Source organism: Sceloporus undulatus, chromosome 1, assembly GCF_019175285.1.
Source record: "Sceloporus undulatus isolate JIND9_A2432 ecotype Alabama chromosome 1, SceUnd_v1.1, whole genome shotgun sequence".
Taxonomy (NCBI): Eukaryota; Metazoa; Chordata; class Lepidosauria; order Squamata; family Phrynosomatidae; genus Sceloporus; species Sceloporus undulatus.
Window position 1 is genome coordinate 258,795,423 of NC_056522.1, and position 26,684 is coordinate 258,822,106.

Sequence of the window (26,684 nt, forward strand, 5' to 3'; positions counted from 1 at the left end):
TCCCATTCTAGTTTCTCCCTGCATTCTCTTCAGTACCACTAATAATTCTGAGTCCTCACTTGGATGTTGGGGAGGGGATGGCGGGTCTTTTTAGAGTCCCCCCCAATTCTTTTAAAGAGACAAACAAAACGTCTGCAAACTTCAAGCTTCCTCAAGCATACTGATATATCCTTCTTGCTTCTCAATAGCCTCACTTGGCCTACAGTCCTGTGGGAGGACACATCACCTTATTTCATTGAAAGGTTCCCAAAAATGTTGCTGCAAAATTCTAAATGCACAATTTTTCAGCATACATGAAATTTAACTAAAATTAATTTGTGTAACACGAAGGAGGTAGAAAATAAAGTGAAGGTTAACATTCATGGGTACAGCAGTTTTACATATCTGTGGGGAAAACAGCATCCCTATTTTATTTTGTTATTTTTTAAAAATGCTTGTTTGGCAAAGAATGAAGAATAAAAATTAAAAGCAAAGAACTTAGGCAATACGTTCATACTTAGGCAATAAAATCAGTTTAAACAAAGGCAGCATAAGCATGTTAGTCATAATTAACAGGTGGATATTGATGCAGGAAATGGAATAAACCTGGGAAGTCAGGGAAAACCAAATTTGAAACATGGTGTAAAGTTCTGGGCTTTGTGCTGGAAGGAGATGTATTCATGAGCAAAAATGAACATTTTATTTCAGAATAATCACTGGGCAGGGTGCTGTAAACCTAATAAAGCCATATTTTCCTATACTAATATAACTTTGATGTGGCAAACAAAAATGCCAAGCTTCAGACCTAGTCTTTCTCCAGTTTGTGTGACCAAGGGAAAAAAAATCCCTGCCTTGACTTTCTCTCCCCTCCCCTCCCCCCCCCCCTCCTCCCCCCCCCCCCACCCACCATTCCTTCTGGCAAAATTCCTCCCTGGATTTATTTCTGCTGATTTGCTTCTCTTGGTATGAAAGGGATTTTCACAAAGTAACATTCTGATAGGTTAAAACCCTGTCCCCCCCCCCCATTTTTTTCTTTCTGGTTGGTTGAATAACCTTTACCCAGAATGCTTCTAAGTAGCGGGTGGGAGACTCCTTTGATTGTGTGTGTGCTAGTCTAGTGAGCAAGTGACATATCATTTTAATCTGATGTGATTGAGCCATTCAAGAAAAAGATTGGCCCTTAAAAAAAACCCACTGAGCTCTGGCATAAAGGATTCCCTCCCTTTTCCTGATAATGCCCTTGGTACTTACAAATGGCACACAAATCCTGTAGTATTCAGACTAACCAAGAAATAGACAGTTTTTTTATAGCAACAACTCCAAATCATTTTTCTGTACAAGAGAGAAGGAATACAAGAGAGAAGGAGGAAAAGAAAGTCCTTCTGTTTACCTGAATGGGATATGAAAAGTGAAGAAAAATCTTCAACTATTTTAAGTTGTTCATAATCTGCATTATAGTTATGTCATCATTATTTTTGTTTTCTTAATGTTAAACTATAAACCTGCTTTTGTACTTTCTTCCTTACCTTTCTTGAATAGTCATATAATCATAGAGTTAGAAGAGACCTCAGATCTATGGGGAAAGGATATGGAGATAGGGGGAGATGATACTTGTTTTGAAGAGGTAAGATGCAAAGAACTGATTTAAAAAACAACATGTATTCCAAAAGAAAAAAAAAGGCAAGTGAATAAAAACTGGATAAAAAAAGGTTGTGGGTAAAAGCTTTGATGTCATTTATCTGGATTTCAGCAAATTATTTGATAAGGTCCCCCATTAGAATATGATTAGCAAACTATCTAAATATGGAATAAATAAAAACCCCATCAGATGGATCTATAATTGGTTGGAAAACCATGTTCAAAGAGTTGTCATCAGTGGCTGCACTTCAGATTGGAAGGAGGTCTCAAATGAAGCGCTGGAAGATTTTGTCCTGAGGCCGATACTTCAATATTTTTATCAGTGATTTTAATGATGGGGTGGAGGGAATCCTTGTCAAATTTGCAGATGATACAAAACTGGAAGGGGTATTGTTTTAGCCCAGCTGTAATTTAGTGATGGAAAGAGTATTTGAAAATGTTTACAAAATGATTTTAAAAAACAAACAAACTTATTTTCTGTTGAGAAACCTTGAGGAGAAGAATCCTGAATTGAAGAGAGTCTTTGCAATTCAAGTCTTATTCTGGGCAAAATTTGAATGTGGTTCTTTTGCCCAGATTTCAATGGTGAAATATTGTTTCCTCTTGAGAAAATGTTGTTTTTGCATAGAAAATGGTGGAATTAGGGATTTTATTAAAATTTGCACAAGCTTTTCTAAATAGGCAATAGCATTTTCTGAACAGAAATTGGTGTTTCTGAACAGAAACTGCTGTTCCATGTGCAAAAGAACCAGTTACAACATTTCTGCAAAATATGCCCTGAATTGCAAATACCCTTCAGAAATTGCATGAGTTTGGAAGAATCTCTTGCAGCATGAAGAAAATCGTTAAAATTATTTTTTGCTTCCTTTGAGAAGAAACTTAGGGGCTCAACAGGCCACCCCTTTGGAGAGGCCTGCAGCCACCCCTTTCCTTGCTGGATTGAAGCCACGGCAACTATATGCCACAGCCCTGATCTGGATTTTCCACGGTGCAAAAAGAAGCCACAAAAAAGACTCATTTTTTCACCATGGAAAGGGTGCCCTTGAAACTGTGGCCGCGGCTTTTCGGTGCTTCTTTGATACAGCACATTTAAACGCTGCACCAACAAGGTGCCGTGACACCCCCCACCATGTGGTGGGGCACACAGCATGATGCCAGAGTGGGGGCAGTTGGTGTGCATACATCAAGCCCCTACACTGCCCCCATGCCAGCATATAATGTCGGTCTGTTTAGCCTCTTAGTGAAGAATTACTTCCCTACTGTAATTCAGATACAGTACTGCCTATGGGCAAAACAGGCAGGAAAACTATAGAACCTTTATGTTTATTTTTTCTAAAGAGAAATAGCAGGACCTGGGTTGAGGTAGCTGGTTAAGAAAGGCACACAAGGAAAAGGTTAAGCAACTGGCACACTTATGGGCACAGGCTCTAGAATAATGGTGTTTAATCTTATGTTCCCAGATGTTGATGAGCCTCAATTCCTAGAAGCCCACCTAGCATTGTCAGTGGGAAAGGATTCTAACAGTTGTAGTCTAGCATTATCTGGGGACCCCAAGAATTGCTACCTAAAAGTGACTGGGATAGGAATCTTATCCTATTCCTCTCACGCTCTAGGCTGTTAGTAACTTAGATTTTTGGTCAGGATTATTGTCCTCAATAATGGCAAGAAAATTATCCTAATAGTATGCAGCTTTTATGAAAAGCAAGCCAGACCTGATTCAGAAAGGGAAAAATCTCAGGTTTTTAATCATCCAATTTTACTATTTTCTCATATTATGATTATTCTCAGGGTCAAACAGTTTATCCAATGGTTTATTTATTAAGTACTGGCCTGTTAAGCACTGTATAAGTTATACAGTGGTAACAATAAAACCCAATAAAAATGATTTATTGTTAAATGTATGAGTCTTGTTCTCATTCAGTCCACTTTCTTCCATTCAAGCCATCAGGAGAACATCGAAAACTTTTGTTTCTATTTTCAGTTAATAGTTTAGTGTGGCATTTCAACCTAGACTTGCAGTTACATAACTAATTATATAATAATTACATAATAATAATAATAATAATAATATTTTTATTTGTATACCGTTTTTCCGTCTGATCAAAGCGGTTCACAGTAGCATACAATACAATACAAAACAGTACTATACTCAAGCAATACAATATAACATCAATTACATCAGCAATATTACACGGTACAATAAAAGTCTCATAACAAATACAAGTCAATTTAAAAACAATCGGTTGTGGTTGGGTATCCGGATCTTAATTAGGGTATTCTATCTCTAAAGAGAATCAGGAGGGTATGCTATTTGAAAAAGATGTGTTTTCAAAGCTTTCTTAAAGGCTTCCAACGTGGAACACTGCTGGATCTTTTCAGGGAGAGCATTCCAATGAGCAGGAGCTGTCACCGTGTAGGCTCTCTGATAAGTTTTTACTAATCTTACCCTAGGGTATTCAAGTAAATATGTCCCAGATGTTCTGAGGGTGCGGGGCAGATTATGTAGGGAGAGGCGCTCCCTCAAGTAACTCAGGCCCAAGCCATGTAGGGCTTTAAAGATAACGACCAACACTTTGTATTGCGCCCGGAAGCTGATAGGCAGCCAGTGGAGAGATTTTAATATAGGTGTTATATGGTCCGATCTACGGGTACCCGTGACCAATCTGGCTGCAGCATTCTGAACTAACTGAAGCTTCCGAACCTGGTACAAAGGTAGCCCCATGTAGAGCGCATTACAGAAATCCAAACGAGAGGTTACCAGTGCGTGTACTACAGTTTCAAGGTCCTTTCGATCCAGACAGGGGCGCAGTTGGCGTATCAGCCGAAGCCGGTACCAAGCACTCCTGGCCATCGCATCTACTTGAGATGCTAATTGTAGAGATGACTCCAGGAGTACTCCCAAACTGCGAACTTTATCCTTTAGGGGGAGCTTAACCCCGTCAAGGATAAGGTGACAAATTTCCCTATCTGGATTCGGGGTGCCTATCATGAATACCTCTGTTTTCTCTGGATTCAGCTTGAGTCTGTTTTTCCTCATCCAGCCCATTACTGACTCCAGACAGGGGTCCAGAGAGGAGGTGCCATCCTTAGTCACTGTATCAGTCGGGGACATGGAGAGATAGATCTGGGTGTCATCAGCGTACTGATAACACCGAGCTCCATGCCTCCGGATGATCTATGACAGCGGCTTCATGTAAATATTAAATAGCATGGGGGATAGAATGGCGCCCTGCAGAACGCCAGATGTCAGCTCCCTTTTACGGGAGCAGCTATCCCCCAGCCTCACCAACTGGAACCTTCCCAAGAAGTAGGAAGGAACCACTGGAGCGCAGTGCCCCCGATACCTAACTCTCCCAGGCGTTCCAGAAGGATACCATGGTCGATGGTATCGAAGGCCGCTGAGATGTCTAAGAGCACCAACAGGAGATCATCGACTAAGGCGACCATGGCAGTCTCGACTCCGTGTCCCGCCCTGAAGCCAGTTTGAAATGGGTCTAGATAATCGGCTTCATCCAAGACTGCTTGGAGCTGAAAGGCGACTGCCCTCTCGATCACCTTGCCCAAGAATGGCAATAGTAATTTTATTAAAACAAAATGGCTTGATAAATCAAGCTTTGAAGCTGGCTTGGTTCAGTAAACCATAGGTAAGACTGACTATCGTTTGTTTTAATGCAGATATAACACTAAAATGCAGTCAACTGAAAAGGAAGCAAATGGTTTACCAAAAATGGAAGTGGTCTCCTCTTTGCAGTATTGCTAGAGGAGAAAAGGGAGAGAAAAGGCTTATTTCTGTAACACTAAACTGTAGCTTAGCACTATGGCCAAATGAGGCCACTCAGTATAAATAATCATTACAGTTGTTTGTTCATTAAAGTATTGCTGACTGATGTTTTCTTTGATATGGATGATTGTAGAATAATATAACAAGTGTATTATATATTATAGTCCACTAATCTGATTCAAACATTGCTAGAGCTGAGTACTTATGGATAAATAAAAATGACTGCTCCATCCCATTTTTGTGGTCTCTATTGGATTCCATTCTTCTGTTGTCCATCTCCTGGATTCTAGCTGAAAGTACTGGAACAACATACCATTCTTCAGATTTTACCTTTTCAAATACCCATTTTTAGGCAAATCCAATCTTTTGATTTTAATCCAGCATTTTTCTACTGGGGAAATTTCCATAATCAGACCTCTTTCTGGCTCTGAGAGAAGAGTGGCATTTTGTCTAATGAGTTTTGCTAATAGCTTTTCCTCTGCAACCTGTCTTTGCTTCAGGTCATGATATTAATGGAGCTCTTGAACCATCAAATATTGACACCAGCATACTGGAAGAATACATTGGCAAGGAGGACTCACCAGATATGTAAGTTCACTTGTATTCCTAATGCTCAATGATAGTTGCATGCTGTTGTGACACAATGTTGGCTGTACTGAACATGGGTGGTGTGGTTTTGGTTTGTCTTGTGGTGATGTACTCAGTTATATTCCTTTGCCTTGAGTCTTTGTATTTTCTGTACTTTCACATGATTCTTCTCACATGTCAATCCCTACCACATCTACAATTCTTCCTAAATCTTTATTTAAATCCTTCTTTCCTTGCAAAAATCTCTAGTGTTTTGTTTTTACAGTCTGCATGGCTTTGTTTTCTTTCTTTCTTTCTTTCTTTCTTTTAAAAACAGCTCCAAATATCTGAGCTTAGTCTCCTAGTTGTGCATTACCGAAGGTCTGAGGATGCTGTCAGCATATGGTGCTGTTTAGTAAACATATACATGGATTAGACCATAACAAATTAGACCTGTTTTTAGCACTGTTAGTAAATAGTAAGTCTGATTATTATCAAGAAAAAAAATCCCTTAGAAGCTTCTCTGTCAAACTAAGAGGTGTTGCACTGATTCTAAATCTCTTATGCTCTGCAATGAACATCTCTTGAGGGCATAAAGTTACTAGCAGCTTCTCAATCACATTTTATAAACCAGGAATCTTTGGAAGGAGAACTCAAATCAATATTCAGAGTTTGCAAGTGATTTTTCCTAGACCTGCTATGTGCTATGAATAGCACAGCAGAGTGTTGATGCATGGTGAGTTAGAGTTGCCACCAGCCCCCCACCTCATGCAGAGTATCAAATAAAAGAAGATTTTTAGAAAAGATATGCGAGAACAAGGTATAGAAAGAGATATAATTGAATTTGATAAAATAATAAGGGGAGACAGGGGACAATTGATTTAAAAAAATTACAAATATCTTTTGGAATGGGAATTATATGAGGAAAAGGTCAAGACAAACATGGTTAAGTGGGCACAGAATATTGGAAAAGAAATTCCCCTTGTGAGCTGGGAAAATGCTTGGAAAAAGAATTTAAAGTTTACAAGATGTAATAATTTAAAATAAAATTATTTTAAAAATTTTTTCAGATGGTATACGACACCTTCAAAGATAGCAAAAATAGGGGGAAAGGGAAACAAAAACTGTTGGAGATGTAGGAAGAAAGAAGGGACTTTATACCACATGTGGTGGCAATGTAGCAAAGCAAAAAAATTCTGGAAAATGATTTATAAAAATATCACACAAATTTAAAGAAAAATATCCCACTAAGTCCTGAACTCTTTTTACTAAATATAACTGACATACTAGAAGATAACCTGGTATTATTATTATTATTAACCTTTATTTATAAAGCGCTGTAAATTTACACAGCGCTGTACATACAGTCTTTTAGAAGAGTTAAACGTATTGTTATATATGATAACTGTTGCCCGCCTGATCTATGCAAAATCTGATTCAGTCCCAGTAATAGAGGAATGGCTAACAAAGCTACATGAGTTAGCTATATTAGATATTTTATCAGCATATATAAATAATAATTCATTTCAACAATATGACAAAAAATGGAAAAAGGTTACAAAATTGTGGGAAGACAAACACACTCTTTTATAAGAAAATATAATTTATTTTGAGGGAGTAATATTTGATTTGTATACAGAAGCAGAGCATATACAACATGGGAAACAGGAAATTCAGTATGGTATTTATATCAATGAAGTTAAAGAGGTACCAAAATTAAATTCTGCTTAACAAATAAAATGTAACAAGAATAATATTGACTTGTAAACTATTTTTATGTTGAATAATAAAAAGAAAAAAGAAAAAAAGATATGGCTGTGATTCTGCCATGCTCACTCAGCTTTCCACTTTTCTTTATGGTTCTTTGTAGCATTAATGATTTTTATTCTATTATTATGGGTCAAATGCATTTTATATTTCCATACTTTCTCTCCCACCCCCTCTCTCAATCTAGATCTTTCATATTCTTCTGGTCTCTGTTATTGTATCATGAACCAAAAGCATGAGGTATATTTCCGTAGATATTGGTACAGTCTGAATGGCTTGTTAAGGATGCTGATAAAAGGTGCTGTATACACATAGTATTCCAGTTGTTTAACTTCTCTCCTACAGCTCTGATTTGGACTCCATCTCTGACATCTCAGCCTCAGCTGGCTATCCTCATGCTCAGCCTTCCAGCTCTGTCAGTATCAATGCATCTGTTTCCAGTGCTGCTCATGTGACTAATGCTATAACCAGTGGCAACCTCCATCATGCTCCCCCAAATACCCAAGTCCCGATCCGGCACAGTCTACATCATGGCCCCCCAAGCACCCAAGTTCCAATCCGACACTGTCCTCCTTTGCCTAACCCATGCGGACCCAGCTACAGTGCTCACCTCAACTGCAATAACAACAATGGCATGGTAGCGCCCAAGGGGTACCTCAGTGGACACTGCCTGTCCAACATTGCCCCACCAATCAAATCAGAGCTCAAGGCCTCCTACGCACCTGGGTAAGTGAGCAAAGGAGGAAGGGGGATATGGTGGTGGGACGATCTAGTTCCCAGGTCTGAAAGTGTTGGTGTGTCTGAACATTTCATATTCTTTCATACAGCTGTGGCATGTTAGTTGAAATAGAATCGAAGGCTTGTATGTTTTGACAAACAAACCTAAGTCCATAGAATGTGCAGGGGTAGCTGTGTTGGCCAATTAGTAAATTCAAACAAAAACCCACCAAACAGTGGCCCGATCTAGATGGGCCTATAGTGTGCCCTCGTCACGTGCTAGGGGTTGGTTGAGGGTGCACCACCCATACGTGCCTCACCCCTAGCACGTGAAGAGGACATCAAAATGGCGGTGCCCTGTACACACGGGCGCCACCATTTTGACACAATGAACGCTTAGCGTCTGCATGTCACGCCCCCATTGTGGCGTCGTGAGTGCGCCAGTGGCGCCGCAGAAAGAACCCGCTTTTTGCGGTTTCGTTTTGCTATGCGAGAGAGCCGTGCAGTTTGTCTGCTGCAGCTCCCTCACGCAGCAAAACAAGGCGCCGGCAGACGGCCCTTTTTGGGCGGTCTGTACCCTGCCAGTGATACCTTTATTGGCCAAAAGAAAAGCACAATATACTTGTTGCAAGCTTTCAAAGCTCCACTGCCTTCTTCATCAGGCAAGATGTTACATATAAAACAGGAGAAAAATTGGAGATGTTAGTAAGATGCCTGCATTTTGTTGCTTCTGTCCTTAGTTAAGATGGTATGGGGAGGGTATCTTTAGCAGGCTGGATCATCTTTCAGTGGGAAGTGGAGGGATATCTGCTTAAAGAGGCCATGAGATGTTTAGACTTGAATGCTAAAATTAGAAACCAATATCTGTACTTGAAGTACCAATGGTTCCCATAGAGTTAAGTTTTTATTCATACTGAATTGTGTTGATTTTCGGTTCCAGTGCTAGAATTTAATTGTACTTCTTGGGCATATTTATAGGTGTTACAGGTGAGAGTAGAAGGCTGTGGAGACTGCTGATCAAAACAGGAAAATGAAGGGCTTGCATATTAGAAGTATCTAGGAAAAATTGAATAGGATGCAAAATTGAAAGCATCCTAATACAGTATCTCTCCCTGGGAGAAAGAAACAGTTTGGAAACTATTCCAGAGAGGATGGTATTCTTAATCCAATATCTGCTTGTGACATCTGCTTAATCCAGTTGCTTCCAGTAGGGAAGCAAAGAAAGTGACCAGTAGGTATACCCTAAGATACGCCTTGCGAGGTATAAGAAACATGGAATACCAGCTAAACTTCCTTATGGTAATCCGTAGTTCAAAAAAAAAAAATACAGAGAGATGAAGATTTTTTTAAAAAAATTAAGTGGATTTAAGGAGATGATATATTCCCAGCAATCCACAAATGCAATTAATGATTGGATATGCAAAAATAAACAAATAAATAAATAAAAATTCAAATATTTTGTGATAAAACAGAAGGGAATGGTCATTGCTATGGCAGCTTCATAGGAGTTTATGGGAATGATGCAGTCATAGAAACAAAGAATGTTTCTGTAATAAGCAGGAACTATACAGTGAGGTGAGAGAAATTTGTCATGAAGAACACAATCTAAAGTAAAAATGAACAGCAATTTACATTTCATTCTAGAGTAACTTTACATATATAAGCTAGACTTGTTGGTGACATATGCACATATTTATTTATTATTTAGTCTATTTACTTTATTTGTATGCTGCCTTTCTCCCACAGTGGGAACCAGGGCGACTTCCAGAACAATAATCTGGGATTGTGCACATACAATTTTTAAAAATCTTGTTGTGCAAAGAGGTATCCAGTACTTTATGGGACAATGCCCCCCCCACAAGTTTGTTTCAAAGGGCAAGCACAACTCCCTCAGCCATTTTGTGGCCATGGGAGGGTGGGAACAACTGTTTAGGATGCCAGGAGAGATAAGACCACCTGCCACCCTGCTGGATCTCAATTTCTTGGAGATCCAGGAGGGCAATAGCTACTGTTTATTCCTGGCTGGAAACTGGAACACTGCTTGAGCACCTAGTACCTTCCCTCCCCATTAAAGAGCTGTTGGCGCACACTAGAAAGCTGCCTTTCAAATACGTTGGAAGGAGAAACCTATCAGATCTCCATGGGTAGAGCATTTCTGTCACAGAGCGTTAATGAATATTCAGATCTCCAGAGGAAGAAATGTTGGTCACAGAATGATGTCAATCAGTGCAGCTTCTGTGAAGGAAACAGAAAACCAGTTTGACTTGAAGAAAATCTTCATTTGAGGACTAAAAGCTGGAAGGTGGACTAGTGGAAGATAGATGAGCCTGACCTTCACACACGGATATAAAATAAATGTCAAATTATTGGCATATGTGCTATAGGCACCTTGTGCATAGTATTCTTTGATCCATTAGCCTTTTGCTAGTAACTGAATTATATAGTTTAATACTGTAAACTGTTTGTACTAGGTAGGAAATATCCTGCCTGATTTAAAAGTGGTTTAAAAGATGAAAAACAAATTTGTCAGTCCTATGGATTAAGTTTGATAATTATGTACTTGCTTGAAAACATTGTAAAACCCTTTCGCGGAACTTTTTTCTCAACCAGATTGAGGTTTCTACACTGTTACACTCTTATTCCACAAACTGGTAGAATTTGGAAGATCACAGAGGGAATTGTAATCTCATGTTAACATCTAAGCACTAAATCACTGGTTCTCATATTCCCTTCCATTTGCTGGAAATATGACAACAGCTGTGGATGCACCAGACTATATGAAGGGAGGAATTATTTGAAGTGGTATATTCCCTGCAGGGAGACACAGGAACAGAATTTAAATTTTAGTTTTATCTCTAGAGAAGCAGGTGATTGCAGAATTAGGGAATCCATATGAACTTTGTGAACATTCATCAGTACATTAGCTAAAACATTCTGTGTGGGGACATTGGGGAGCATTTAAGATGTTTGGAGCCTTGGATTGAAAGGAACATACCAAGGGATGTTTTTTTAACTCACATAATTGAAAAGATAATTTTTTGTGGGTTTTTTGGGCTATGTGGCCATGTTCTATAAGAGGTTAACCTCTCTTCCAGGTTAGCATTCTCTGAACATGCCAGCCACAGATGCTGGCCAAACGTCAGGAATAAACTCTTATAGAACATGGCCACATAGCCCAAAAAACCCACAAAAAAACTATGGATGCCGGCCATGAAAGCCTTCGACTTCACAATTGAAAAGATATTTTCAAAGACCATTCTGCACAAGTTCCCAAATGCTGCTGCTGTTTTCAGTCTGATAACATGAGTAGCATTGGGAAGGACAGAGGTGAACCACTCTTTGGTGAATTACCCTGATTAACAGCACAAGTGGGAAGTTCAATGTTGTCCTGAAGTGACTCTTCATTAACTCATTTGTACATGATTTTGTTACACTTCAAAACCGATTTCTTCCTATGCACTTCAGTCTCATCTTGTTCACTTCTGTTTACTTGACCTTGCCATTCGTCATTGATAGCAGTTGCTATCAGCTACCGGCAGCAGATATGTTTAAAATCAGACTTTTAGATTGGGAATGACCTCATTGACCTGCAGGGAGCTTTGCAAGGCCTTGTAGTTGTGATAGGGTTGGATTTGATTTGAGATAGGCACAGTTGCTCTTTGTTTTGAGAGCTAAAGAGTGGAAATTAGTCTGTCCTAATGTAGACACACTAGTTCTGAATCATCTGTTGAAGAGATACTGTGGGAAACTCAGTTTAGACAGACTCCAGAAGAGTTGGGCAGAAAATCACTCCCCTGCATATTTGTTACTCTGTAAATCAATTTCTAGATTGATGGTGTTATATATAAATGAACAATTCAATATTATTATTTTTTTCCTTGATGACCAGTAGAATTCCCACTTTTATGTCTGGTTTCCTTTGTGGCCAAGGTCTTGTCTTTACTAACTTCATATATAGTTATAGCCTCAGGTTTATATGGTGATAGTACAACCCTTAAATTCACAGTTTTTGCTTTTGATGGGCCAAACTTGGGAACAGAGCCAGTCTCCCCAAAAGCTTCCTCTATATCTGTGATGATCTTTTTCTGGGGAACAGATACATATCTGTTTGCACTTCTTTTAGCCAAGGAGAAGCTGCTGGGTGAAGAGAGGAGTCTTATTAGCAGATTAACCAAATGGCTATGGAATGAGATGTGACTGCGAATAAAATCAAAGGGCTCACTGTGGGAGTAGCATAGGTTGGGCAGCAGGTGTGAGCGGATACCGGCTGAAATAAGTACTAAGTTCTCTCTCTGGGAGGTGCTGCTATGAAAAGTTTAGGACATTAATTGTGGTAAGATTCTGTTGCTTTGGGTTTGGGGGCTGGTTGGCCTTTTGAGGAATGGGTGCTGTAGAACCTGTATATGGGGCAGAACTTTTAAAATTTATTTTGGAGACTACAGCTCCCAGAATCATGGGCACTGAACATGTGGCACATGAATCTGGGTAGTTATGGTCCAAAAAAAGAGAACTTTCCTAAGCTCCGTTAGAGGAAGGACATGTTGACATCAGTCTTGGGAGAATTTATATTGGAGGAAAATATAAGGAAAAATGCACTTATCTGGAGGTGTTGCAAGCAGTGAAGATTGTCTGTGTTCCTCTTATTATCCCCCCCCACCTCACTGTTTTCAATATGTTTTATATTCTTTTGCTGTCTCAATTTTGCTAGATACATATTTGACCTTTTCTTCTGTTTTTCTCCATTGCTCTTCAGCACTTTACCCGACTCTCCCCCGGATTCTGGATCAGAAGCATACTCCCCCCAGCAGGTGAATGGTAAGTGCTAAGATTAAAGCCCAAACACACCAGCCTTCCTTCCCCCCCTCTTTGGTTGACGTTAGTGGTTGGCTCTGAAATCTTTATCGGACAGGGGAAAAACAGACTGCTGCAATACGTGAAGAGATTATCACTTAGTAAATATTCCTAGACTTTCGCCTATTGTTTTTCTGCCACCCTTTGAAAAGAGGGTGGGTGGGTGGGAAGGAACAGGAACACAGGAGGTGTATGAGGAGAGAGAGAGGTGCAATCCTGCCTTCTGGAGAAGAAAATGGAAAAGGGTGACGCCTGCCTAGTGTGGCCATGGAATGGAGCATTTGAGCTTCATTTTATGGATGATTTTATTGTCTGATTCCTGGGAAATTATATAACAACAAATCTGTGCTGGAAATGAAGACCAAAGCAAGGATATTGCCATGAGTTTGCTATTAGGTGGTAAGTACCCCCTAAGCCTCCTGCCATCTTCTAGCAGGCTCTGTTTGATGCCTTGGGGCTCTTCTCTTTTTCCTGTGACAGGCATGTATGTATCACAGAAGCTTTTCCCCCAGGACTGCCCCATGTTGGGTGAAGTCAGTTTTATTCTGTCCCTCTCTGAGCTTTTTATACATACAGGGCAGTGAGAGGGAAGTGTGTGATTATAATCAGGTTCCACTAGCTGTGTTTGCCATCCAGTAATGAGGTTTTTGTTAGGAGATTTAGTAGTTTAACACACAAATGAATTAGTAACAGAGGTGGAAGAACTGGGTGGTGTATGTGTCAGGGATTGACTGGATTCTTCAAAAATTTCCCCACTGGTTCCTTCCTGAAAACCCTCAGCTCTGTTCTTAGTGGAAGGAGCTATTTCTCCTTTCTCCATGAAAAAGGTCAAGAGTTCTGTTTATCTCACTACAAAAATCCCTGGAATTCCTCCTAGCCCTTCTTTAAATATAGCAGAGAGGCCAGATCATTTGCCATGGAGTGAGCTGCTTTTTCTCACCACCAAGGTAGCAGCAGCACCATCCCAGCAGAAAAGGAAACTGCATGGCTTCATCCTGTTCTCATTACCCTGGGGAGGGGAAGAAACAGAATCTCAGGCCTTGTGTAGTGCACAGAATCTGAGTGAGTCTGGCCTGTGTGGATATGCAGAGAGTATTTACCCTCACTTCAGTGGTCTCCTACTTTCCTAAGATTCTCCACTTGCTGTGGAGGAACTCACTCAAAAGCTACATTTGCTTGGACACATCTTCTGGAACACAGTGATGGTCCTGTTCACTTTTCAAACTGTGAAATGTCCAGTTTTTCATTGTGATTTCTGTAGTTACACCCAATAGGGCAAAGTTTGCTGCTTTTCTAAGAGTAAAATTACATTAGTTATTAAGTTGTAGCTTGCAGTACAATCTTATGTGCATTAGTAGCTATTGCCACATTTTGTGGCAATGAGTTCAATGATTTTAATGATGTTTATGTTGATTGGAGTGTTCTACGTCTTCTGAATATCCTGTCAGTCATTTTTATTGGATAAACCCACCTTCTAAGTTGGCATTGACAGAGGGGAACTTCTCCCTCCTAGGTAATTAGATGTCACCTGTAAATGTCACTGTTCACCCTGACTCCATATAAGTAGTGAGCATGTTTTAAGTGGCTCCAGTTCTAGTGCAGGACATTGCCCAGCCCAAGACCGGGAGGAGGGCACTGTATATTTCCCCTTTCATATTATGTTAGTGCCTGTTTTTCTTTGCTGCCCAGTCTCTTCAACATTTGAGTTTTGCATCTTCTAATGATGCGTTGTTGCATGAAAGCATCTGTTAGATTGACTGCCTTGGGCACTGTTGATTTTGCTCTGATTTGTGTGGATTCATTTTGTAATGTTAAGGCAATAATTCCTTCTGGATTGGTTTACAGGAACAAGGTGTTCTTTTTTTCTATGCTTTTTGTTTTGTTTTGGTGCATTAATGTTAGGGAGCTTTGAAAGTTGGAGGGCTGAAAGCCAAGGAGTAAAGAAGGCAGAAAACAAGAGTAGAGATTAACCATGCAGGAAAGTAGTTGAGTGTTATGTTTTCACACAAATCTATCTGTGCAGTTTGCCATTTTCCTGTTCACTTGAGTAAGTAATAGTTGACCCAAATGGGATCAACCTATAACCATTCCGTTTAGAGGTGGGATTGCCACAGATAATGACCCCCTTTTCTCTGATTCATTCCAAAACAGTACAGTGCAGTGCTCTAGGCAGACAACATTACTGTACTGTGAAAAACCATTTCCAAAGTAGCACTAGGCAGCCAGATTTTTGGCTAAAGGTATATACTGGAAAGGCAGACTCAATGTAATAAAATAGTATCTGTACCTTGTCCATACAAAGTTGAGAAATAAAGTATTACTTTATTTTCTATCAATTAAGATATGATTTGGGAGAGTTTTATGCATGCTTTGCATATAAGATTTCTATAGTTCTTTGAAATTGTGGCCTGGTACATACGGGCGTTTTGTGGCATGGCGGTGGCAATTTTAGGGTTCAGGAGAGCGCAGCAACTGCACTCTCCCAAACCCTAATATGTACAGTATGGGTGGTGCCATCTTGATGCAGCGCCGTCCATACGGCGCATGTGTCCATGACATGTCTTGTGTGACGCGCCCAAATGGCGTGGTGCACAAAACACGTCACCACGATGTCCCAGGGCTCAAATGGCACCTTGGCATCATTGCGAGAAAGAGCTCATGGTAACAGTCCGAAGAAGAATCTGTACCGGGCCTGTGTCACATATAAAAGTCCGTATGCATCTGTTCATGAGGGGAAATGAGACTAAAGGCTAAAGATATGAAGCCAAGGGTCAGAAAGCTGGAAAAACTGTGTGTGTGTTTCCTCCATTTTTTTCTGAAGCTATTTTTTCAGGAAAAATAATTAAAATGGATGATGGGATATTTTCTTTTACATGATGAACAAAATATTTAAGACAAGGTGTTCATATATTTATTCCCCCACCCATTATTTCTAAAATAAACTGTGTAGCAGGTAGACTATTAGGTAAGACCTTATACAGTGTATGCCACTTTAATTTATGGTCATGGTTTTCTCAGTTCTTTTTATGAGAATTAGTCTTTTCTGTCTGCTTGGCACTATAATGGTCTAGAGAAGTTGATGGTTTCTTCAGTTTTTATTTCCCTGATCCTCATAAACATGCAAAACCAAAGAGGTTCCATACAGTTCAGATGCTCCTTACGGTTGAAGACCTTATAGATGCATGTGTAACAGCAACAAAAGTAAATTCAATTTGTAATTATGTTCTAAATAAGCTGTAGTATTTAATATGTCAAATCTATTTCAATCTATCAAATATAAATGTACCAAATGTGGTGATTTTATTCCAAAGTAAGCTAAACATAATAATATATTTATATTCCTAAAGCAACAGTCCCAAAGGGTACTATAATGTCACTTTTTCCCCTGAAATTTTTTATTGTTTTTCCTGGAATAAATGGGGAAAACATTTCCTCTGGCTTCAAAATTTCCAAAGCTACAGGCAAGCTTTCAGGTGATAGATAAAGAGATTTGGAAGGAATTGGGGCAAATTATGCTATAGCAGTTTATATGTAGTCATTGGCAAATTGTTGAATAGTTCTGTGTTTCTACGTACCCCAAGTCCCATTGGCATTTTCTGGATCTGCTGTTAAAAGCAAAAAAGGCAACCACTAAATGAGAAAATACCTGATAAACATACCCCTCAGGGAATGAAGGACAAAATAGAGAAAAGGGATGAGGTTGTATAGTGTTTTTTTTTAAGACACAGTGCTAGTCTCCTCTGTTCGTCTGTGTAGAATGATTGGGATTAGAATTACCAGCTCCTCTCTTCTTAGCCTACATGTGGTTTATGAAGGACTCATTCTTTCTGAGTCAGTGTGTTGGCTACCTCACCAAATGTAGGAAATGTCAGTGTTTGTAGGTAGTTCAGTCTATACATGTATTTAGAGGGTGTCTTTTACTGTTATTCATACAGGGGTCAAGACCAGTTTGACCCTAACTTTGGCTATGACCCCTAGGTGCTACAAAGTGGAATTAATGAAAGAGTTACCCTACAGTCTGACAGAGCAGGGCCTGCTGTATACATTCTGAACTTTTAAATGACTTCAAAGTTAAGTAAACTTTAGTTTTGTTGTACTAAGGAGGGTTGTGAACTTGAGTCAAGGGCTTTTGTGAGTGCCGTACAGCCTATTCCCAGATATGTGAAATCTGCATGCACATAGTCTTTCTTCTCCCATGCCATCTCTTCTGCATGAAGATAATAAAAGCCTAAGAAAGAGGATATGTAGTGCAGTTTTGCCTTTAGGCTCCAAATGTGATGTTATTAGTATTTAATTTTGAAAATAATAATACCCTCAAGTTGCTGAAGCATCTCCTCCACAACAAATCTTGGAAATAAAATACTGAATAGCTTCCCTATTATGCTTTTAGCAAACAGGTTTATACTTCAAACAATGGAAGCAGGGTTGTACAGTAGTTGTTTAGTTATGAAGATCCATGTATAAAGACTTAACTCAACAAAACTGAAACCTGAGAATGTACAAACATACATGCAGGGAACAGTATGGTCATTCTCTTGTAGGGCAAGGTCTCTTCTCCCATCATCACTTACCCAGGGTAATACTAGGCAAGACTTTGCTTACCTAGTTCTAAGTTCAACACCAATCCAGGAAGGTTTTTGGTTTTTGTATATCTTCATTGTTTTTTTTAATTCATCTTCCGATCTTGTTTATCCTAACATCATATTATTATTATTATTATTAGGTATTTTTTGTATTTTTTTAAGTCAGAGTTTTATGCAGTAGGCATAACTTTGGGACTGAGATAAAGCCAGCCAAATACTATACAGTTAGCCCCCCATATCCACAGATTCTTTTTCTATGGATTCAAGCATCCACATCTTGTGTGTGTGTGTGTGTGTGTGTGTGTGTAATAACAATCAAACCTCTCAAAAGAGCCCAGTTATATCCCCAAAAGGGGGAAATGTTGGGAAAATTTTCAGGTCAGTCAGATTTTGTAGGTCACCCACCCATCCTACTCTTGCATTTTTATATTTTTTCAAGTTGCATGCCAGATGTTTATGAAAATTTATAAGCAGCCTTAATTTTATTTTTATGGCATTGTCATTAGCATTATTAGAGTTATTAATAAATGACAACAACAATAATAATTTATATTACTATGATGGTTGTCGTTGTTACTATTATTTATGTCACACCCTTTCCCTTCAAAGAACAGCTGCTGAAAATCCTACATAAAAATAAACAACTAAGATCACAGTACCTAGCATTATAAATCTGAAATTACTGATTATGGTCCAAAATACGCTACAGAAATAATCCAGTTTGAGTTGTGCAGGTCAGAAATGCAATTATTCCTTAATCTGTTCCAAAATGAATTCACTTGCTTCTGCATCAAAATATTTTTTAAAATTAATTTGAATTAATCAATTTCCTGCACCAGCTGGCTTTATTTTTTACTTGTGTTTTTCTGGTACTGCCCTTTTGGTGTGTTCTCTGGAATAATAATTAAATTTTGTTAAATATATTGAGAAGAAATTGATTTTTTAAAAAATTTAATAACCTAAAACATATATCTGCCAGGTATGTGCCAGTAAATCCACGTCACTGCTCAAAATACTAGAAGCTAGAAATTGTTTTTTTTATTTCTCACAGGACAATGGGGTAGTATGCAGCCTACATGTTCTACCACATATCTCTGTAAGTAAAATATATAGAGATGTACTTTTGTATGACAAAAGCTGAAAATATAAAGAAGGTAGCTGGAATATCCCAGATGTGGCCATTCCCCTGAAGAGCACAGCCATGTCTATGGCCCTATGGAAACTTGACTGAGAACACCAATGGGATGGCTGCCCAAGACAGACTGGAATATTAAAGCAGATGGCTTTTATGTAGGAATGTCTAGCTAAGCAGGTGATCCTAATTAATTTATTATCATTTTGTCTCTGTAGATCCTCATCTCCTTCGAACGATGACACCTGAGAACATGTGTCATGTGACTCCACCTTCCCGGCTGGAGCATCCGCCACCTCCACCCCCACCCCCTCCACCATCCCATCTCCAAGGACCACCACCTCCACCACCACCACCACCACCACCTCACCCACACCAGCAACAACACAACCATCATTATCCCAGCATGCAGCGGGACATGTACATGAAGGCTGAACCTCTTATGCCACAGTTCACTATAGGACAGGGTATCTCACCTGGAGATCTTCACCATGCCCAGCAGTCACAGATGCTTCACCAGCTACTTCAGCAGCATGGAGCAGAGTAAGTCCTTAGAGAAATGACAGACAAGATTTAGAGGAATGTTCCCATTGCTTTGAAATTCCTTGGATGTCTTTATTTTGATCCTCTTCTGTAAAGAACATAGCATTGTGGAACAAGAAAGCACTGTCTAACTACTGTGGAGGCTCTATGCTGTAGCTGCAGGATGATCATTCAGCCTCCTAACTAATTAGTGGGATTGGGAAATATGCAGTGGAAATTAGTGGGATTGGGTTTATAATATGCAGTTGGTAATCAGCAAGAGCCAGCACAGTGAGAACTGGCCAGGCTGAATTAAAGTTCCCTATACTGTCATGGCTTCCTTCAACAAATCATGCAAACTAGAAATCTGTTAGAGGAACTGATAATTCTGTTAAGAGATCCCTCCTGAGTTCCTTGGGGAATGGAAGTGAGTGTGAAGCTAGTCTGCCATGTTGATATGTGCAAAGATCTCTCTCTGTTCATTGCTGTTTTTTTCTTCTTTTTCTGTGTTTACTAGACCTAGAGGAAATCGTCCCAACATTATTGCCTAAAATTCTTACTGACATTTACTCAGATGTTTGCCCCAGCACTTCTTAGGGCACTACCACATCGGATTTATTTGTCATCCTTGACTATTGCACCAAATTGCTCCCTGAATCTGCCAGATATATGTAGGGGTTCATTGTTTTGATGGATTCACAGCACTGAAACCTGAGGTCTCATCACTGTTTCTCCCCTCCTTACCCTTTCCCATTTCTGTGTTCCTCACCCTGGTTTGAAAGGCTGCTCTAAGATTAATTCAAGATTAATTTGTAGACAACAAAAAAGTGAACAATTTTTGCTTGCTTGGTTTTTTTATAGCTACCATTTATAGTAGCAGTAGCAACAGAGAGATGCATACTATTAAAAACAAACCAAGGGTATAGCCACATTTAATTGTGCATAACATTAAGTAATATTGCCTGATGTAAAGAGTACACACTAATGAATACAATAAACCTCTAATTACTTCCTTTTCTTCTAGACCAAAAAGGAGTGTTGTGCTTGGGAGGGAAGACTGAGAGGGTGTTTAGTTTATTCTACACTCCAAATATGTATCTAGAACCTTAGGAATTAGTGGGGACTTCTCTGCTTCACACTGCCCTCTACAGAAGCCCCCCCCAAAAGGGGGGCATACTTCAAACTATAGGTGGAGGCTAATATGACTGAAAAAACTTCCATATAGAGGGGAAATCTTTCTGAAGACAAAAAACTAGCGTATCAGAGGGCTGTCTTTTACATTAGTAGTCTTCATGCTGTTTTCCTTGGGACCTCCTTGTACTCATGTTGATTCTGAAACTCACATTTAAGCCAAACATGTATTATAGTATTTATATCCTAATTGTTTATTAAATTTATTTGTTGTTCTTATTTGCTATCAAGTCAACTTTCACTTATGGCAACCTTATGAACGAGATATCTCCAAGATCCCTGGTCATCCACTGTCCTGCTCAGGTCTTGCAAACATAGGGCCATGGTTTTCTTAATTGACTCAACCCATATGTATGTTAAATTTATATTTTCTGCAAATGACACTTAGATTAGCTAATAGTGTTAATATCAAATTTGTTGTTGTTAACTGCCATCAAGTTAATTTTGATTTATGGCGGTCCTGTGAATGAGAGACCTCCAAGTCACCCTTTTGTCAACAGGTCTTGCAGATTCAGGGCTGTGGCTCCTTTGATTGATTCTCTTGGTTTCATTGGTGATAATCAGAATTTTGTCCGGGAAAAGACCTGGTATCCATTGGTGCCTATATTCATTCCTGGTTGTCAGTCTTGCAGAAGTATTTTGGACTAACTGAAGTTTCCAAATATTTTCAGAAGCAACCTCCTATCAAGCATGTTGAGATTGAAGGATGTGAGCACAGGAGTGATGAGGCAGAGGGATGTTTGTGCTAGGTTGAAATGCCCCCTTCCTTCTTTCCCCCACTTTTCTATTTCTTTCTCTCCTTTTCTTTTTTGCACCAGTTTGAAGAAATAAGAAATTGGGAATCCCTCTGTTAATATGCAGAAATGGGAGAGCTTGGCTGATGTCTTCTTTGAGTGCCTAACTGAATTTTTTCACCCTCTTTTTTTAACCTCCATGGGTAATGTGACACTGGAAGAGTCTCTTGCCAGACTGTTTCTGTCTTACTATTTCTTCTTCTGTGCTTGTCCCCATAGCCTTCCAGTGCACCCTGCCAAAAAAAGGAAGCACTCAGAGTCACCCCCAAATACTCTCAATACCCAGATGCTCAACGGGATGATAAAGCAAGAGCCAGGTACAGGGTCTGTGCCACTCAACCCTGACAGAGCACAAACCCCTCCGTGGCATCAACAAGGGCCCCTCTCACCAGGTATGTTGTCTTTGCCCCCTGATTCCTTCTCAGTATTGTGAGTATCCAGATTCTGCTTATGTTCCAAAAGGGATCCCTCACAATGGCAGGGGGAGAGGAGTTGATAGAATGGCAGAATGGCCATGTGTAGAGGGATGCCCTGGAAAAGCATCCTGTTACATGAAGAAGTTCCAACAGTGAGCAGGGAATGGAAAATGTTTCTGATTTCTTGGATACAACACCCCTCACCAAAACAAAACTAGATATGTAAGCAAAACATGGGAGGATTAATTAAGAATAATAGGAGAGTTTACATTGGCTTGCATATGTAAAGACACAATTTTCCTATTACTACAGGCTTGATTCAGGACAATGACAGTTTAAATGGCTCCTACCTGGATCCCAACTACCAATCTATAAAATGGCAGCCACATCAACAGAACAAGTGGGCGACTCTGTATGATGCTAACTACAAGGAGCTGTGAGTAGAGATGATATTATCATAGTTCAGAATATCATAATGCACATTTTACCCCAAAGGAATTGGAAGCTGGTTTATATGCCCTCCCATTTTTGTCCTTTTGCCAACTTTTCATCTCTTTTAGAATTGCATTGCTGCATGGACGTAATTTAACTACTACTGCTGCTACTGTTAGTGGTAACAACAGCAATAATAAATTGTTTATTGTCCCTGGAATTGGAACAGCAGTGAATTCTGCTAGTGTTCTAAGTAAAATCATTTAGCTGAATTAAGTTAAAAGTGATATTAACAAAGGGTCAATGTCAGTGTCACTTTGCTTTTGCATTTAAACTATAGAAGAATTTCCTGATGCAAGAGAGAACATATGTCAATACTTGTCAATTTTATTTCTTAAATTAAAACCAAATCCTGCATGTGCAGCCTTGTTCCTGTGTTGGTGGGCCCATGTCCCATTTGTGGGAAAACAAACAAACAAATTATTATTCCTTGCCAATAAGGAACAGAGATGCTGTTATGCAGAATGGGGTGGCAAGTAAAGTTCTACCAGCAGCACCTGGCGAGGAACTATCATTTATACATTTGTTTGCAATCTTTGGTCTTCCAGATATTTTGAATTTCAACTCCCAGAATCCCTGCCCATTAACAGTGCTGGCTGAGGTTTCTGAGAAGTGAAATCCAAATTACCTGGAAGACCAGATTTTGAGAACAACTGTATTAAGGGTTTTGTGACATCCCTTTCTCTGGAGAGGCAAAGCAATCGCAGTGCAGTAGGATTCTTTATAAGCCATGGGAAAGTCGCTTCCATAGCTAAAGGCACCCAAAACAACATGAATAAAGTTTCCACACATAGCTATCCCTTTTTAAGAAGGCAATCCATTGCAGTGTTTGCAACAGTAACAGAAATAAACAATTTTTTCCCATTGGCCTCTGGAAAGACCCAGATTGAGAAAATAGAAAATAGATTGGATGCGGGGGAACCTGCTGTCCCCCAAATATGGCTGAACTATAGCTCCCATTATAATTCATCCAGACTAGTGAGAATTAAAAGCCAGTAATGTTTGGAAAGCTACAAATTCCCCAGCCCTTGTTTAGCTAGAGGCGAATAGTTCCAGTGGCAGATGCTAGGAGGGAAAATGGATTCTGAGGTAGAGGCATGTAATGGGTGATGGGGTAGAGAAAATGAAAGACCTGGATTGCTAGACTTTGGAAGACTGGAGGAAGCTAAAAGAAGAAGAAAAAAGTGAGGAATCAGGCATATTATTTGTTCTGATACTTGTAAGCCATCTGGTAGGGGCCTATCTTGCACAAAAAGTGGTGGGAGAATATTTTGAGAGGTAAATGTAGATGAAAGCTTATAAAGGAGGGAACCGGAAAGCTGGATTGGTGGGAGAGTATTGAGTTTAGTGGGAAAGCTGATGAGCTGAGATGTAGTTACTGGTTTGAGGGTGGCTACATTGAGACAAAAGAGTACTACAGGAGCCACATAAGGTGAGAAGCAGAAGCTAAGTGACGCAAGTGAAAAATTTTCAGGCTGAGAGAGACAAATCTGCAAGGGGGAAAAGTGCTGCAGATCCTCCCCACATTCCAAAAAGGTGATAGAGAACTGGCAAGTAGCCGGACAGATTCCAGGAATGGCCTACTCTTGAAAACACTCCCCGCCCCTTGGTTTCTATACAGCTTGTATCTTCTCTTTGGCCCCATTTGGGGAGATGCCGAAAGGCCCTTGTTGTCTGTCATACAAAATAAAATGAGATTATTATCTGGTTTCATGAGAGCGATGTTCAGAGAAAGGACTAGTGATCTTCACTGAAGCCAGCTGTGATATCTGAGGGAGTCTGCTCTTGGATGGCCTAGGATGCCCACGCAGAGCACACTATCCAGGGCTATTCTGAAGGTCTTGCAGCATGTGATTTATCTGAGTTCCTTCAAGGCATATAACTGGAGTAGAACAGATTATCTTATTTATTGCACCAATCAAAGGCTGTATCAATAGGAAAAGTTTTAGTAACTGCTTCCTCTGTATTATTAAACAAGCAAACAAAAAAGTTCCATAGAAACAGCTGGTATTTATACACCAGATAATGGAACTGACAATAAAATAAACTGATTTTTAATAGAAATTTTAAATGATATGAATCACACAGTGATTTTTTTTCCTCATCAGGCCTTCCTGACTTTTAATTCTCTCTGTCTAGCTTTTAGCCTGACTTCCAGTAATTCTAAGACTTTGTGTCCTCACATCAAACGAAAAGGGGAAAGGCGGAGAGCTCTTTTATCTCCTGCTTTTTTCCTATAGACGAAAAGCTTTGCTGCTACTGAAAGCAGTGGTTCAGCAGCCCAGTGCATTTAATTTATATCCCCTTTTCTTTCAATAGGAGACTCAAAGTGGCTAATTTGGAAGAGACCACCACATGGAAACTACACTACATCATGTTGTAATGTAGTTCCTCAGGGTATTCTCTGCCAGGCTAGGGGGGAAAGGCTTTTCCCACTAGCCAATAATGTTATGGTGTGATGCCATTGCTGTGATAGTGCTGTTCTGAAGCAGAGTTAGTTTATTTGTATGCTTCCTTTTCCACCCTGCATGTTATTCTAAACAATTCACAAAACAAATACAGTGGCCCCTTGTTATATGCTGGGGTTTGGTTCCAGGATCCCCTGTGGATAACAAAATCTGTGGATGCTCAAGTCCCATTAAATATATTGGGGGAAAAGTGGTGTCTCTAATATAAAATGGAAAATCAATGTTTGCTATTTGGAATGTATACTTTCTTTTAATATCTTCAAGCTGTGGATGCTTGAATCTGTGGATAAAAAAATCTGTGGATAAGGAGGGCCAACTGTAAATGCAATTATTATAAATCATAATATTAATTGACTATTAATGTTAACTGAATTTCATTTTATTAAAGTCAAAATTTTAAATGTTCAAATAATAAAGACACATACCAGCAGGCCAGTTAACATCATTGAATACCAAAAATATCAGCATCATACTTGCATTATGCAATATGTGTAACAGTTCTTATTAAGAGAACAAACAATTCCTCATTCTTCTTTTATCTTACCTTGTCATCTCAGCACGCTGCAAACATGAAGCAATGGCACCTGATTGCCACCAGGCAGAAGACCACATTGCTGGGTCACTCCATAGACATTAAACAAAATTTGAATTATTACCCTGACCTGCTATATGGATTATGTAGAGCACAAGGATTGCAACACAACTTGTGGCAAGGACAGGCTGTGGCCCTAATGAACTCCATCATTCTTCCTATAAGAAAACCAAAGGATTTTGTGTGTTTGTTAGTGTGTGCGTGCGCATGTGCGTGTGTGTTTGCCTTGTGACGTGATCTACATCTGTAGAAGAGTGGTTTGTTTTTGTTTTGTTTTGTTTTGGCACACACTGTTCTGCCAGTGACAGGGTCTGGAGATATAACCTAGCATGGTCTATCAAGGCATCCTCCATTGCAGTGATTGCTGCAGTCTATTTCAGCAAGACAATCACAAATCATCTAACTTATGCGAGAAATCAAGTGGAAGGACAGGGAGGAGAGAGATTTTTTCAAAGGAGTTGACACCTAGGAGGTGGGAGTGGGGGAAACAACATACATTTGCAATATGGTGAAACACATGTGAACAAGAAATCAATTATAGTCAAGTTACACATAAGTTTGCCTTTAGGATAAAGTGCTGGTGATGCCAGGAATGAATGGGGACCTGTACTACTTCATTTTGATGGGCACATGTATCTTGTGAATCAATCATGAGGCAGGAACAGCTATATGCAGTCAAACACTATTAGCATACCATTCACACCATCTAAATCCACCCTATGGATAACGGAAAGTGAAATCTTGCTCAGGAATCTAAAATGTGCCATTTCAGTAAAACACTGAATAAACTCATAGAATTCAGCAAGCTACTTTTGGAAAGAATTTAGGTAACTTTTGCGAGATACATCAAGGTGGCTGTTCAAGTTAAAAGAGTAACTCTAGGTCTGTGATGGAGCATGACCATCCCATCTACTAGTTCCAAGGTGCAGTCCCCTTTGTTTCCAATTGCACCAATTTGAGGCAGAAGGTTAGGAAAGGCCTTTAAGAAATTGAAGTGCTGCTCTCTGTTGTTTACATATATCTTCCTCACACTTCTTCTCCCCACAGTCCACTTTTCCTCTTCTACTTTCCTGTCATTAAGTTTTGTAACACTTCCTCCCCTTAACTTTGTGATTACTGCTTTGTTTTCAGGCCAGGCAAAGCTTTCCTGGTAACATTTTCTTTTTAAATCAAGAGTGAATAAAATGTGGTCCT

General features: G+C 39.5%; 1 protein-coding gene across 4 annotated transcripts in view; it reads left to right on the forward strand.

The window, feature by feature from the left end:
* The window catches only part of MYRF (myelin regulatory factor), a 123,389-nt gene that overhangs the window by 47,199 nt on the left and 49,506 nt on the right, over positions 1-26,684 (forward strand). For 3 of the 4 annotated variants that reach the window (XM_042476917.1, XM_042476925.1, XM_042476936.1), the window contains exons 2-8: positions 5,899-5,986; positions 8,078-8,458; positions 13,203-13,264; positions 18,935-18,979; positions 19,234-19,558; positions 21,742-21,914; positions 22,251-22,374. In XM_042476917.1, the coding sequence (XP_042332851.1) occupies positions 5,899-5,986; positions 8,078-8,458; positions 13,203-13,264; positions 18,935-18,979; positions 19,234-19,558; positions 21,742-21,914; positions 22,251-22,374 (1,198 nt within the window). The remainder of the gene's footprint in view (positions 1-5,898; positions 5,987-8,077; positions 8,459-13,202; positions 13,265-18,934; positions 18,980-19,233; positions 19,559-21,741; positions 21,915-22,250; positions 22,375-26,684) is intronic. The other variant, XM_042476944.1, reaches the window with a different exon arrangement.